The sequence below is a fragment of the Solanum verrucosum genome, unplaced genomic scaffold, assembly GCF_900185275.1.
Source record: "Solanum verrucosum unplaced genomic scaffold, falcon-dt-bn FXZP01000022.1, whole genome shotgun sequence".
Classification (NCBI taxonomy): Eukaryota; Viridiplantae; Streptophyta; class Magnoliopsida; order Solanales; family Solanaceae; genus Solanum; species Solanum verrucosum.
The window spans coordinates 1887101-1899434 of record NW_026020086.1 but is presented as its reverse complement, the minus strand read 5'-3'; the positions used below and the strand labels follow the sequence as shown (position 1 = coordinate 1899434).

General features: G+C 31.8%; 2 protein-coding genes across 2 annotated transcripts; both read left to right on the top strand.

The window, feature by feature from the left end:
* Positions 1-564: 564 nt before the first annotated feature.
* Positions 565-1848, top strand: LOC125824400 (RING-H2 finger protein ATL43). Its single transcript, XM_049503770.1, has one exon. It carries the CDS (start codon positions 565-567, stop codon positions 1846-1848), a length of 1284 nt encoding a protein of 427 aa, XP_049359727.1.
* A 2549-nt stretch (positions 1849-4397) lies between these two features.
* LOC125824439 (uncharacterized) lies at positions 4398-7498 on the top strand. The gene is made up of 3 exons (XM_049503813.1): positions 4398-4759; positions 5294-5348; positions 7345-7498. Exons 1-3 carry the CDS (start codon positions 4459-4461, stop codon positions 7496-7498), a joined length of 510 nt encoding a protein of 169 aa, XP_049359770.1. The 5' UTR covers positions 4398-4458.
* Positions 7499-12334: the final 4836 nt, after the last annotated feature.

Sequence of the window (12334 nt, the reverse complement as noted above, 5' to 3'; positions counted from 1 at the left end):
CTCTTATTAACATGAATCTAAATTAATCGATAAAATATCAAAATTATTAATATTTCTTATCCCTCGTATCAAAGATCGTTAAATATTTAGCTAGATGACACCAACCATGTGTCACAATTCACTAGTTTCGTTACTACACAGAGAATGCTTCAGTTACGGATTCTCTGTTGTGGTTGTGCTTTTCCATAATAATCATATTCATCAATCAACATCTTCTTCTTCAACTTTTTTTCTTCTGATAATTAGTGCTTAATCATATGGCAATTAGCACTAATTTATTCATAATCCAAACCAATTATTCTTCATTCCTTTCCCATTAATAAAAAAAACAATTTAATGTCCCCACCACTTCCCTCAATTCCTGCCCTATATGTTTCATTTCATGTTAACAAATATTACTACTTTTAATCCCTCTTTGTCTTGTCTTTCTTGTTTCTTTCCCTCTCATATTTCATTCTTTTTAAACCCCATTATTCCTTAAACCCATTATATATACAAATAACTCTTATCACAAATCTAAAATTCAAACTCTTGATTATTAAGTAGTAAAAGAGAGGCAGAGATATGGGCATTTGTAATGTTCATTTTCTTTCGCCTTCTCTTTGGCTCTTCTTCTTCGTGATGATTACTGTAATTATAAATTCGAGCTACGCAGATGAAAATGCTCAATCACCATCTCCACCAGATTTACCACCATATTACAGATCTAGAGGTTCGCCTTTTAGGCCGAGCATAGCAATAGTAGTAGCAATACTCACAACGATTTTCTCAATTGTATTTATGTTATTGTTATACGCAAAACACTGTAAGAGGGAAGGTACATTTGGTACCACCTCCGGAGGATTGACGAATAACCTGCATTCGTCAAGCTTCCGGAAAAACTCTGGTATTGATCGGACGGTGATTGAGTCTTTGCCTGTATTTCGATTTGGATCTCTTAGAGGTCAAAAAGCGGAAGGACTGGAATGTGCGGTTTGTTTGAATAAATTTGAATCGAGTGAAATTCTTCGATTGTTACCTAAATGTAAACACGCATTTCATATCGAGTGTGTTGATACTTGGCTTGATGCTCATTCTACTTGTCCTCTTTGTCGATATCAAGTTGATCCAGAAGATATTCTTCTAATTTCACATGAAAATGAGAGAAAATCAACTTCTTCTTCAATATGTTCATCCTCTCCGGCGAAAGAAAAAGAAAAAGAAAAACAGAGGATTCATTATTCATCTTCTGGAAGACATTCTTCCGCCGGAGAAAGAGGAACTTCATCCTCGTCTTTGCAGATAATCGTTGAAAGTCCGAAACAGGAAACGCCGTCGTTTCTGAACAAGAGAATGTCGCTAGACAGTTGGAATTTCTACCGGAAAAAAAGCAAATCCACTAATTCGACTTCATTATCGAGAAAAGACGGAATGCTATTAAACAAAAAAAAGGCGCCGGAAGCGGAGGTGGAGGCGGTGGAGGAAAGGCGGTTGGAACATCGAATAATTATATCCGGCGATGAACCGGAGCTGGGCACGGGAAGTGGGTCCCGGCACCGGTGGAGTGACGTGGAGGGTTGTGATAGGTTGTATTTGAGGTCAGAGATGATATTAAGCGAGAGCCGTAGATATTCAGGGTCGAGAAAACGGACGGCGGAGATGGGGAGTGGCAGAAGGGTAATAAATGAGAGAAGTGTGTCGGAATTGACAGGGATGAGTAGGTTTAGGAGTAATAATGAAGAAGAAAGAGAAAGGAAAGGAGCAGTAAAAAGGTGGTTGGATTGGATTTCTCAATCACAAAATAAATCTGTTTCTCTGTCTGATTCTGGTGCTGGTGCTGGTGCAGCAGCTTCTTCTTCTGCAACTTGATAATAACTCGTACTCGATATTTACATCAAATTAATACGAGTTACGGATAGTTGTGTGAGTTTTTTTTGTTGGAGGCATCTCTTTTCATGATGAGATGAGGTAGAGTACAAAAAGAATGATGAAATCATATTGTAATAGTAGTAGTTTTGTACTTTAGTTAGTGGAAAGTGAAAGAGTGGTACTTGGAAATAGATTTTTCTTTTTGGAACTTTTAAATGAAATTTGGATTAGTGTTAAAGACTTATTTGTTCACATTAAATTTAATGAAGATCTTAATTTGAATGACGAGGCGAAATATAAAACTTGATTGTATATTTTTTTTTAAAAATATTACGTGATAATCACCATCGTGATATTCTCTAAAGTAAATATGTACTCTATGATTTTCTATTTGACCTGAAAAAATAACTAAACATTGTTAATTTATCCAAATATTCATGAGGGTAAATTGTGAAATTTGATGCACAATTCGTGTAAGAATTATTGAGCGACTTCCTAGCGTCAATCTTTAGACATATTTAAGGTGTATAGTTAGATGTTTAGAATTAAGCTTCACACACGAGCCTCTAGATATTTTGTCCGTAACCCCGTCTAAAGGTTCGAGTCCCAAAATTACCTTAAGTTCACAATTGACTCTTTTAAAAGTTCCCCTTTTCCCATAATGCTTTGTTGATAAGTACAACAACTACCCCCAAAAAGAGGCAAACTTTCACACTTTCAGCTTCTTATTACAATGGTTTTTCATAGATTTGAATGGCATACAAGGGTAAGAGTTAAGACCAATAAAACAATATATATTGTTGAGATCACTAAAACACACATAAGTAGATTCATAAAAGAAGATTTTACAGAGTAACAACCTAGAACGACCTCTCATGCACAAATCAACGACTCTGAAAAACTCTCTCGATCAACAACTTTACTAGTTATGTCAAGATACTGATGCACTAATATGATTATTCACTATTGAGCAAGAGGCTTACTTGTATCTTCGACTTGGTGGAGTTAAAAGGAGTAATCTATATCCTCTCCCAAATAATGACTGTCATAAACAAACAGAAATAACAAGAAGATAATAAGATATTGAGGCGAAACAACAACAAAATAATAAGATATGGAAATTGGGAACCAAAATTAAATGTTTATACAAGATAGGCTTAATATGTTCTTCCATTTATCACTAAATAATTCATAGTTCATAAATACATTGCAACTCATTCAACTTGTTTATCCTTTATAAGAAATGTAAAAATATTAATACAGATTATGTAATTCAATTAAGTTCGTGATTGACGAGTGAAGAAGGTTTTTGCATGGATTGTCTTTATTTGAGGTGGAATTTAATCTTTATTCCTCGAATATGCGAGTTTTAATTTTTTAAATCATTATTGCTCATTTAATAAAAAGTTGTGGGTTAAAATGTTCTTAATTTTGACCTATTTCACTGGCAAAACTAATATTGCGAGACAACACTTTTTAAAGAATATTTATCTTGGGGCATAAGTTCGATAATATCTGATTCAATTGGCAAGACTTTTTAAGAGAACTATTGTTCTAGAGTATAACTTGTACTACTGAACTTATGGCTTGGACATAACTTATGTCATGAACTTATGTCTTGGGCCATAACTTGTGCCTTGAGCTTAATTTCTTTCGCCTTTGAGACAGAATTTGTGCCACAACATTTGTGCATTGAACATAATTTCTTTTGCCTTTGAGACATAGTAATATCTTTTATCTTGAGGTATAACTTGTGCCACTAAACATATGACTTGGGTATCTTTTACTAAACTTATGTTTTGTGATTATTTTTTCATTCTTTTTGCTGGACATTTTCGATTAGTTTTTGTTACTTAAAGTTCTGAAGGATAAAAAATTATAGACCAACAATTTTGAGAGGCAAATATTAAAGACCAACATAAAATAGAGATATTTGTGCGAATGTCTCTTCTTCTGATTTTAAACTTGGGCTAATATTAATCTAAATTTTAAGAGAAAACTACCTTATTAGACATATATTTATATTCTATACCATATATACTAACTCTAATTTCTATCTATACTTTCAAATAATTACGTATAACGTAGTTTACCATTAATTAAAGGTTTCTTATCATATATTGAGGAAGATATATCTAAATACATGTATTTTTGCTACTAGATACACTAAAATAGTGAGAGAGGCGAGCGAGATGGGGAGAGAAATAGTCATGTATCTCAGATACATACAAATCACACCAAATACACATTAGATACATGTATATGGTGTGTATCTAGGAAAACATATATAAGAAAGTGGCAAGCGAGATGAGAGAGGGAAACAAGATTTGTGTACGTATTCTAGATATATGCGAATCCATTTGAATACAGTATATCTAAAACAAATTACACCTAATTTTGACTCCATATATTAAGAGGTACATATATCTGAATATACCAAAATCCGATAAGATTCGTAATATTATAAATTAGATTGTATTTAAGCAATTAACATTAAATCTAATGGTTTTGCCACCTATACATATGTCATTGTATATACAACACACATGCATCGACGTAATTTCTTAAAGGCAAATTCCGAATTCAATCAAATTAGGTTAAATCAGAAAGATGTTGAGGCACGTCGGAAATCGAATTCCGGGGTTAGGGCAACGACCGTCGTCGGCGGCGGTGGCGCAAGGGGTTTTCCGGCGGCTATATCATGAAAGAGTGGTGGACCATTACAATAATCCTCGTAATGTTGGGTCCTTTGATAAGAACGATCCCACAGTCGGTACGGGTCTCGTCGGAGCTCCGGCTTGTGGTGATGTAATGAAGCTTCAAATCAAAGTCGATGAGAAGACCGGGAAAATTACGGATGCTTGTTTCAAGACCTTTGGTTGTGGCTCAGCTATTGCTTCTTCCTCACTCGGTACGGTTTTTCAATTCCGTAATCTTTGTTGATCTCTGTGTTTTCTGGGAATTTAGTACTAAGAAAAAGAGATATTGTAACAAACACACGGAAACTATCACTTTTGTGTGAGTTTGAGTTTTATATCTGAACTATCACATTATTGTACTACCGGATAACTAAAGGATCACTTTTTTGCGAGTTTCCAAGTGAACTAGGAGGTGTTTCTGTTTGCTATCTGAATTATAACCAAGTATTTATCAAAACTAACCTCGAATTTAATGAGTTAGCTGTCATGTGGATGAAAGTTTGTTAGAGGTGTGTTTTGATAAATAGTTGGTGCTAGTTCAAGTAGGAAACACAAACACCTGATAGTTAAGGTATGAAATTCGCAAAATATTGATGCATTACGTGTGTTTTTGATCATTATCTCTAATTAAATTGAAAAAGAGGAATCTATTTACCCTTTTTCATATATATGTACTGTTTTTATTGAGCATATGATGCTATTAAGATGGGTGTTGGTGATTTGAGTTTAATTTTTCCAATTTTCAGCAACGGAATGGGTGAAAGGGAGAACAATGGAGGAAGCACTGTCCATAAAGAACACGTAAGTCCTTTGAACTTTCTTTTCCTTTGTCATTTTTGTGTGTGTTTTAAGGGTACATAGTGTGGTTTGAGATTGTCCCTTTCAGTTTTTTTTCCTGCCTTCCTCAAGTGACCTTAAGTAGTTGAACAGAGCTGATTCTCTTAGTTATATGTCTCGAATTTTGAGTTCCATTTCAAAGAAACCATTTTTATTGTTCCTGGTTCGTCAAGTTTTAGTGAAATGCCCTTCAATTCAGTGGCCCTGCTATGTTGTTCTTACCTGGTTCAATACCAATATTGCTTCTGAAATAGTAAAGTGTGTACTCAGTGGCTCCTAAATTGTGTCAGATTACAGTTTCAAAAATACTGTTCTGCAAATTAGCATTTTAACCAAAGTAGTCGGCTAGCGTAATTCCCTCCCTTCTGGGTGAGGAGGTGGAGTATTAGCTGGCATGCATGTTAACCAATAAACTTGGGCATGCTTATTGACCAACCCGCTCGATACATGTTATCTCTCACTAGTACAGGTGTACCTGAGTAATTCTGGTTCCCGAGATTTAAACGAATGAAAAATTTACTTTGTGTCATCTTTGTTGAGATTTGAACCTTATGTCCCAAGGATGTTACTTCAGCTCTTTGGATGCACTGTTTGTGCCATCTTCCTAACAGGCTGAAAAGGTAAGGTTGAACTGCTTGGAGATTAGAGGTTCTTTATCTTGTATGTGTCGATTCAGCAAAATTGAAGGTTCAACCTTTTTTAGAATGAGGTTACTGCACTGGATATCTCATCCCCACCTGTAACAGGTCAATTAGAAGGTGGTCCCTTAAAATAGGAATGATTGAATTGAGCTTGAGAATTCTTTCTTTCATGAACTTATTGAAACCTAGGAAGAAAAGCTTTTTGAAACTTAGCCGAAAAATACTTGCCCAAAAAAGAAAAAGAAGAAAGAAAACTTAGCCGAACAACAAAAACAGAATGCAACAAGTCCTTTGGTTCAAACTTTAAAGGGGAATGTACACTACATGGGTTTGAGTCCTGGTTTGTGTACCAAGTCTGGTATTTAAGTAGAAAATGGTAGAGGACCGGGCCTATTATAGACCGAGTTTTAAAACTAAAAATACTCATTTCTTAATATAGTTTAGAGTGAACTTACTTTGAGGAACTGGATATGTGCAACTTTCTTTTGAGAGATAGCAAGTGAATCTTAAGTTTAGTACGCGGAGGTTATCAAGTCCAGTCCTGCTAAGTTTAAATTTGATCTATTTCCAATTTGTTTGATAACTTTACTTGAATCTAATGAACAATATGCGTGCTAAATCATGTGGCTATTCTTGTGTCAATGCGATTGTCATTTTACTGAAAGCATATATATTCTTAGAAGACCGGATTTCCCGTGCCACAACTGTCTTTAACCATACTTGGAAGAAAATTGATCCATCTTGAAATCAATTGCTTTTCGAGGATCCCCATGAAAGCGTGTTCTTTCGTTAGGATAGACTACCTCATGGCATAGTTCAACTTCAACTTTTGCAACATTATTAACTCCCAAAAGCAGATACGCCACGCCATTAGTCTTATTTCTAAATACCTGGCTTCTTGGTACATCTTTCCCTTTCCGTTATCTTTGATCCAATTTTTCTTTTTTTTCCGTATCATCTGTGGAGAGAGATGATCAGATAGTCTATGAAAACAAATCTATTCTTTATCTTTATGTGGAAACATACTAGTAGCCGCAGTATTACTTAGGTAGTTTCACGTACTTCAATTACTGTATTGTTTTATTGTAGTTATTGTTCCTTTTTCAATAATGCTTTGTCATGCTTCCTATAGTGTCTTACTAGCTTCTTTACTTCCGCTATTTGTTTTTCCTTGAGCCGATCAAGGGTTTATCAGACACAACCTCTCTACCTCCCAAAATAGGGATAAGGTCTGCATACACTAGTCTACCCTCTCTAAAGTCTACTCGTGCGATTACACTGGGTATTGTTGTTGTCGTTGATATTTGAGTTTACTGCAGGGAGATAGCAAAACATCTGTTCCTTCCACCTCAAAAGATTCACTGCAGTATGCTAGCTGAGGATGCAATTAGGGCTGCTAAGAAGGATTACGAGGCGAAGAAGGCAAAATTTAATGAGAATGCAGAAAATGCATCAACAGAAAAAGCTGTTTGATATACTAGTTGAGAAATAAATCACATTCGTGCAATTATTATTTTTCTTTATTATGACTGTACAAAGGGTTTTTATAAACTTCGTTGTCGACTCTGAAGTTTTAAAATTCACAAGTGAAACTTCATAATATAATCTTTCCAATTTATAACTCCAAATTGTTGCTATTTTCCAATTTATCATATATGATTTGATCATATAAGTTGATGTAAAAAATGAATATGTATTTCATGTGATGTAAAATTAAGTTCTTTTTAAATTTGTCTTGTAACAACTAACAAGTAGGGGTGTTCGTGGTTCGGTTTGGATCGGTTATTGGTTAAAACCAAAACCAAATCAATCTAGTCGGTTTTTTAAATTTCAAAAATCAAACCAAACCAAACCAAATGAAAAAAATAACCGTCAGTTTGCTTATTGACAGTTTGGTTCAATTTTTCTGGTTTTTTCAGTTTGAAAGTAATAAATTTTTGAGGACATATGTATCTTGATAGACACAAACACCTAATACATGAACAATCCATTGAAAAGCTATTGTTGGTTCAATCAAGCAATTAAACAATACTAAAGTTATCATTATACGAACAAAGTGATTCAATTAAGAGAAGGTGTAACTATTTTATGAAATGTATGGTAGGTAAAGACTAAAGTAATGAATTTTGATGGACTTGGACTTATGATTAGAGGCGTATCCAGGATTTCGGGTAGATGGTGCACGATTACGAAAAAATATATCTTAAATATAAATTTGATCGATTTGACTTTTAGTTCTTAATATGAACCATTAAATTTTAAAAATTATAGGTCCAAAATATATAATACTACTAGTTTTAAATTTTAATATACACATTTGATTTAATTATATAAAAAATTTACAATGCTAAATTTTTTAGGAATTTTCAATGTAACACACTTGAAAATTTTGAAAGATTAAAGGAAAAAAAAACAAAAGCAAAATTAGTTGAACGTCAAAAATGTAACCGATAACCACTTGAAAAGGTGTTACTCAAATAGACAAGATAGATATAAGATTTAAATTTATATCCTCACTTAGAGAGGTGTACCCAATCATCATCGCATTAATATATGATACTTTGAACATGGGTTCACACATCTATATTTAAATATTTTTTTAAAAAGATAACACTACTATATATGATCTAGAGAGGAGAGCATGGGTTCACGTGAACCCACGGCACCCCCTCTAGATACGCCTCTGCTTATGATTGTAATAGATGGGCTAAAATTTACGTGTTGGGCATAAGAAAATGGTAAGTTAAAGACTTAAGTTACTTAAAATTTAACAAAATATTTGTATTTTATTTATGAATAATATATAAATAATTATAAAATTTATATATCTAATTTATCGATTTGGTTTGGTTATTTTTGCAGTTAATTTTTAGTAAAACCAAAACTAAACCAAATAGTATTGATTTTTCAAAATGTAAAATCAAGCCTAATCAAATAAAACCAAATATTGATTTTTTTTAATCGATTTGGTTGGGATTGCGATTCGATTTGTTTTTTTAAGAACAACCCTACTAACAAGCATGTGACTTTGTCTTTAGAAAAATACAAGAAAAACATTATAATTTTCTACATTATGTTGGTGTTATTGTTAGCACTTGTCATTTTAATCATCTTAAATATTTTTCTTGGTTGTATTTTTGTGATTGTACATAAATTTGATAAGTGACTTCAGAAAAAGGAAAATCCCTTTCTCATAATAAATGACAAGATTGAAAAGTTAAATCACAAAAAAGTCTAATTAATTGACTTTAGAAAAAAAAAATACTCTCTCCAATTTATGTGATTTGGAAAGAATGATTTATGACGTGTGACTTTCTTGTTCAATTTTATATATGTTTAATTGTCTATTTATGCACATTTAAAATTGAAGGTCATACTAATAAGATCAAATTAAAGGACAAATTTATGTATGAATATACTCGCGACTTTCCTAATATGTCCAATTTGGCATATGTTAAATGCCATAAGTTGAAATAAAAGGATTAATTTGTAAAAGATTTGACACACAAAATGCACTCACATAGTTAACTAATCAACATTAGGCTAAATAGAAAAAAAAAATCACATAAAAATATTATTCCTCCTATAATTAATAGCAGTCGTTTGGTAATTGGTGAATAAATTTTCAATTATACTAAAATTATAACACAAGAGTACTTAAATATCGACTAATTATTCACTGAATATACTTTTCTTAGCAGATGCCAACTCAATTATTCACATGTGTATATAATATATAATATCAAACACATACTTAGGTTTATATAAGAGAAATTTTAATTTTCAATTTTAACCTAGATTTCCATAGAAAATTAAACTTCAGAAGAGACTCGTTATTTTATTCTGTGAATCGTGATTAGCAATTCTGAAAATATTATATCACATATTGAGTATGGTGTGGCATATATAAACTCAAAATTACTTATATCGTAAGAAACTGATCAATTAAACATAAAATAAAATAATCTCACATTTTATTTCGTAATTGTTTGTGTTTTCCTTAGTACATCATCAATGATGAAACAAAATGGCATACATTTCAAATCCGGTAGAGATTTTCCTTTGACTTTGATTTAATTTCATTTGGGGACAAAAGTCTTGATTAAATTCTTTTTTTTTTTTTTATCAAAACCTAATTTCCTTTGATTTAATTTGAGTCCGGAGGCAAAAGGGCAAAAAAAATTTTGTCAAAAATTCCAAAAGGGCACATCAAATTTTTTTAAAATCAAAAGGGCAAAATCGCTCCTGACGAAGCGATTTCCCTCTAACACAATGACAAAATCCACTGCTCTCTAGCAGCGATTTTGTAAAATTATTATTATTATTTTTTATTAAAAATCGCTGCCACAACAGTGATTTTAAATCAGATTTTTTTCCCCTTACACATCGCTGCAGGGGCAGTGTTTTTCATGCCTAGTGCTATTATTTTCATGCCTATTGTTAATTATTAATAATATAAAAATGATAAACAAGGCGGACAATATACTCAATAAAATTGTTGAAGCATGAGGAAAATTGAATTATATATCATAAATAATAATAAAAGAATATTAAATTTTACTGTTGTCGTACGATTTTCAGGAGCGATTTTCTTCTGACAAAAGTTGTACGATTTTCAGGAGCAATTTTCTTCCGACAAAAGTTGTCGTACGTTAAAAAAAATAAAAATCACTGCTAAGATCGCTGCCTTAGCAGCGATTTTCTCAAAAAAAATAGTTTTTTTCTTCAAAGTCGCTGCTATTTTCTCAAAAAAAAAAATCTTTTTTTCTTGATTTTGGTTAAGAATTTTTTTAAAAAAGTTTTTTTTAAATTTAATATTCTTTTATTATTATTTATGACTGCGCAAAGTGTGGGCAAATTCCCTAGTATAATATAAAACACGTACTTAACTTTATATCAAGTAAATTTTAATTTTCAATTTTAATCTAGATTTTCCTAGAAAATTAAACTTCAGGAGAAACTCGTTATTTTATTCTGTGAATAGTGATTAACAATACTGAAAATGTAATCACATATTGAGTATGGTGTGGACTGTGGCATATATAAACTCAAAATTACTTATATCGTAAGAAACTGGTCGATTAAATATAAAATAAAATAATCTCACATTTTATTTAGTAATTATTTGTGTTTTCCTTAGTACATAATCAATGATGAAACAAAATGGCATACATTTCAAATCCGGTAGATATTTTCCATTGACTTTGATTTAATTTCATTTGGGGACAAAAGTCGATTAATTTTTTTTAATTAAAACCTAATTTCCTTTGATCTAATTTTCTTTGGTATTATAATTTATCTAGATTCGAATTTGAGAACTTTAAATTCTTTTAGACAGATTGTTTCAGACCTCTATCATCCAATATGACTTTAAATTCCTAGTGTATTCATATTAAAAGTATTTCGAACAATGGAGCTATTACATCATCAATGATGAAACAAAATGGCATACATTTCAAATATTTTTTTCCTATGATTATTTAATTCGTTTTAGAAATTATGTGTCTTCTTATGCATGCATCGTTGAACAATACACATTTACTATTCACCTTTTTAATTTTCAACATTTTTTCAGTTGAATTTTTTTCCCCACTTAATTAATTAAAAACTGAACACGTGTTAATTTTAGAGAGGGGTTAAGTTGTTATTTATAGTTATTTTCTTTCATTAATGGCATTAACTAACACTATATATACGTATAAATTATTTCTTAATTAAAAAAAATGTACAAAACTTAAAACAGAAATTATAATGTTGAAAAGAAATGAGTATTAATGTGAATTTCCGAATTAAAAATACAAAATAAGATAAGAGAGAGCCGAAAAAGAGTTTAACTTTTATGAATCGACAATGCAAAAATAAAAATTCATCAGGTCATCAAAAAAATAATTACACGTAGACTTTTCTAAAAAAGCCAGATTGGTAACACAAAAGAAGATTGACTAATATCTACATTGTCTCTTTCTCACTCACCCAATACCTTTTGACTATTCACCCCCACTCCCCACCCTATTTCATTCCCGTAAAATTTTGCTAGATTATATATAAATGCTTCGAAAATAATATATTTTTACTTACATACCAAACACTAGAAAATAAATAAAAAATTCATTTATTTTCCAAAAAAAATATTTTCTAGACCCGCCAAACATACCCTCAAGTACAAATTATTTATTCAAACTCCCTCCAGAGAAAAATCAACTTTCCAAGTGTGTTCCACATGAAGTGTAGCCACTATATAAGTAACCATCTCAAAATGCAAAGTTCATCAAATAGAGTTTTACATTTCTTAATTTCTTGTACTAAGAT

Excerpts from the sequence above, each read along its gene's own strand:
- LOC125824400 (XM_049503770.1), top strand. The coding sequence starts at position 565 with ATGGGCATTTGTAATGTTCATTTTCTTTCGCCTTCTCTTTGGCTCTTC.
- LOC125824439 (XM_049503813.1), top strand. The coding sequence starts at position 4,459 with ATGTTGAGGCACGTCGGAAATCGAATTCCGGGGTTAGGGCAACGACCG. Across the intron at positions 4,760-5,293 it reads TATTGCTTCTTCCTCACTCG|CAACGGAATGGGTGAAAGGG; the intron begins GTACGGTTTTTC and ends TCCAATTTTCAG. Across the intron at positions 5,349-7,344 it reads GCACTGTCCATAAAGAACAC|GGAGATAGCAAAACATCTGT; the intron begins GTAAGTCCTTTG and ends AGTTTACTGCAG.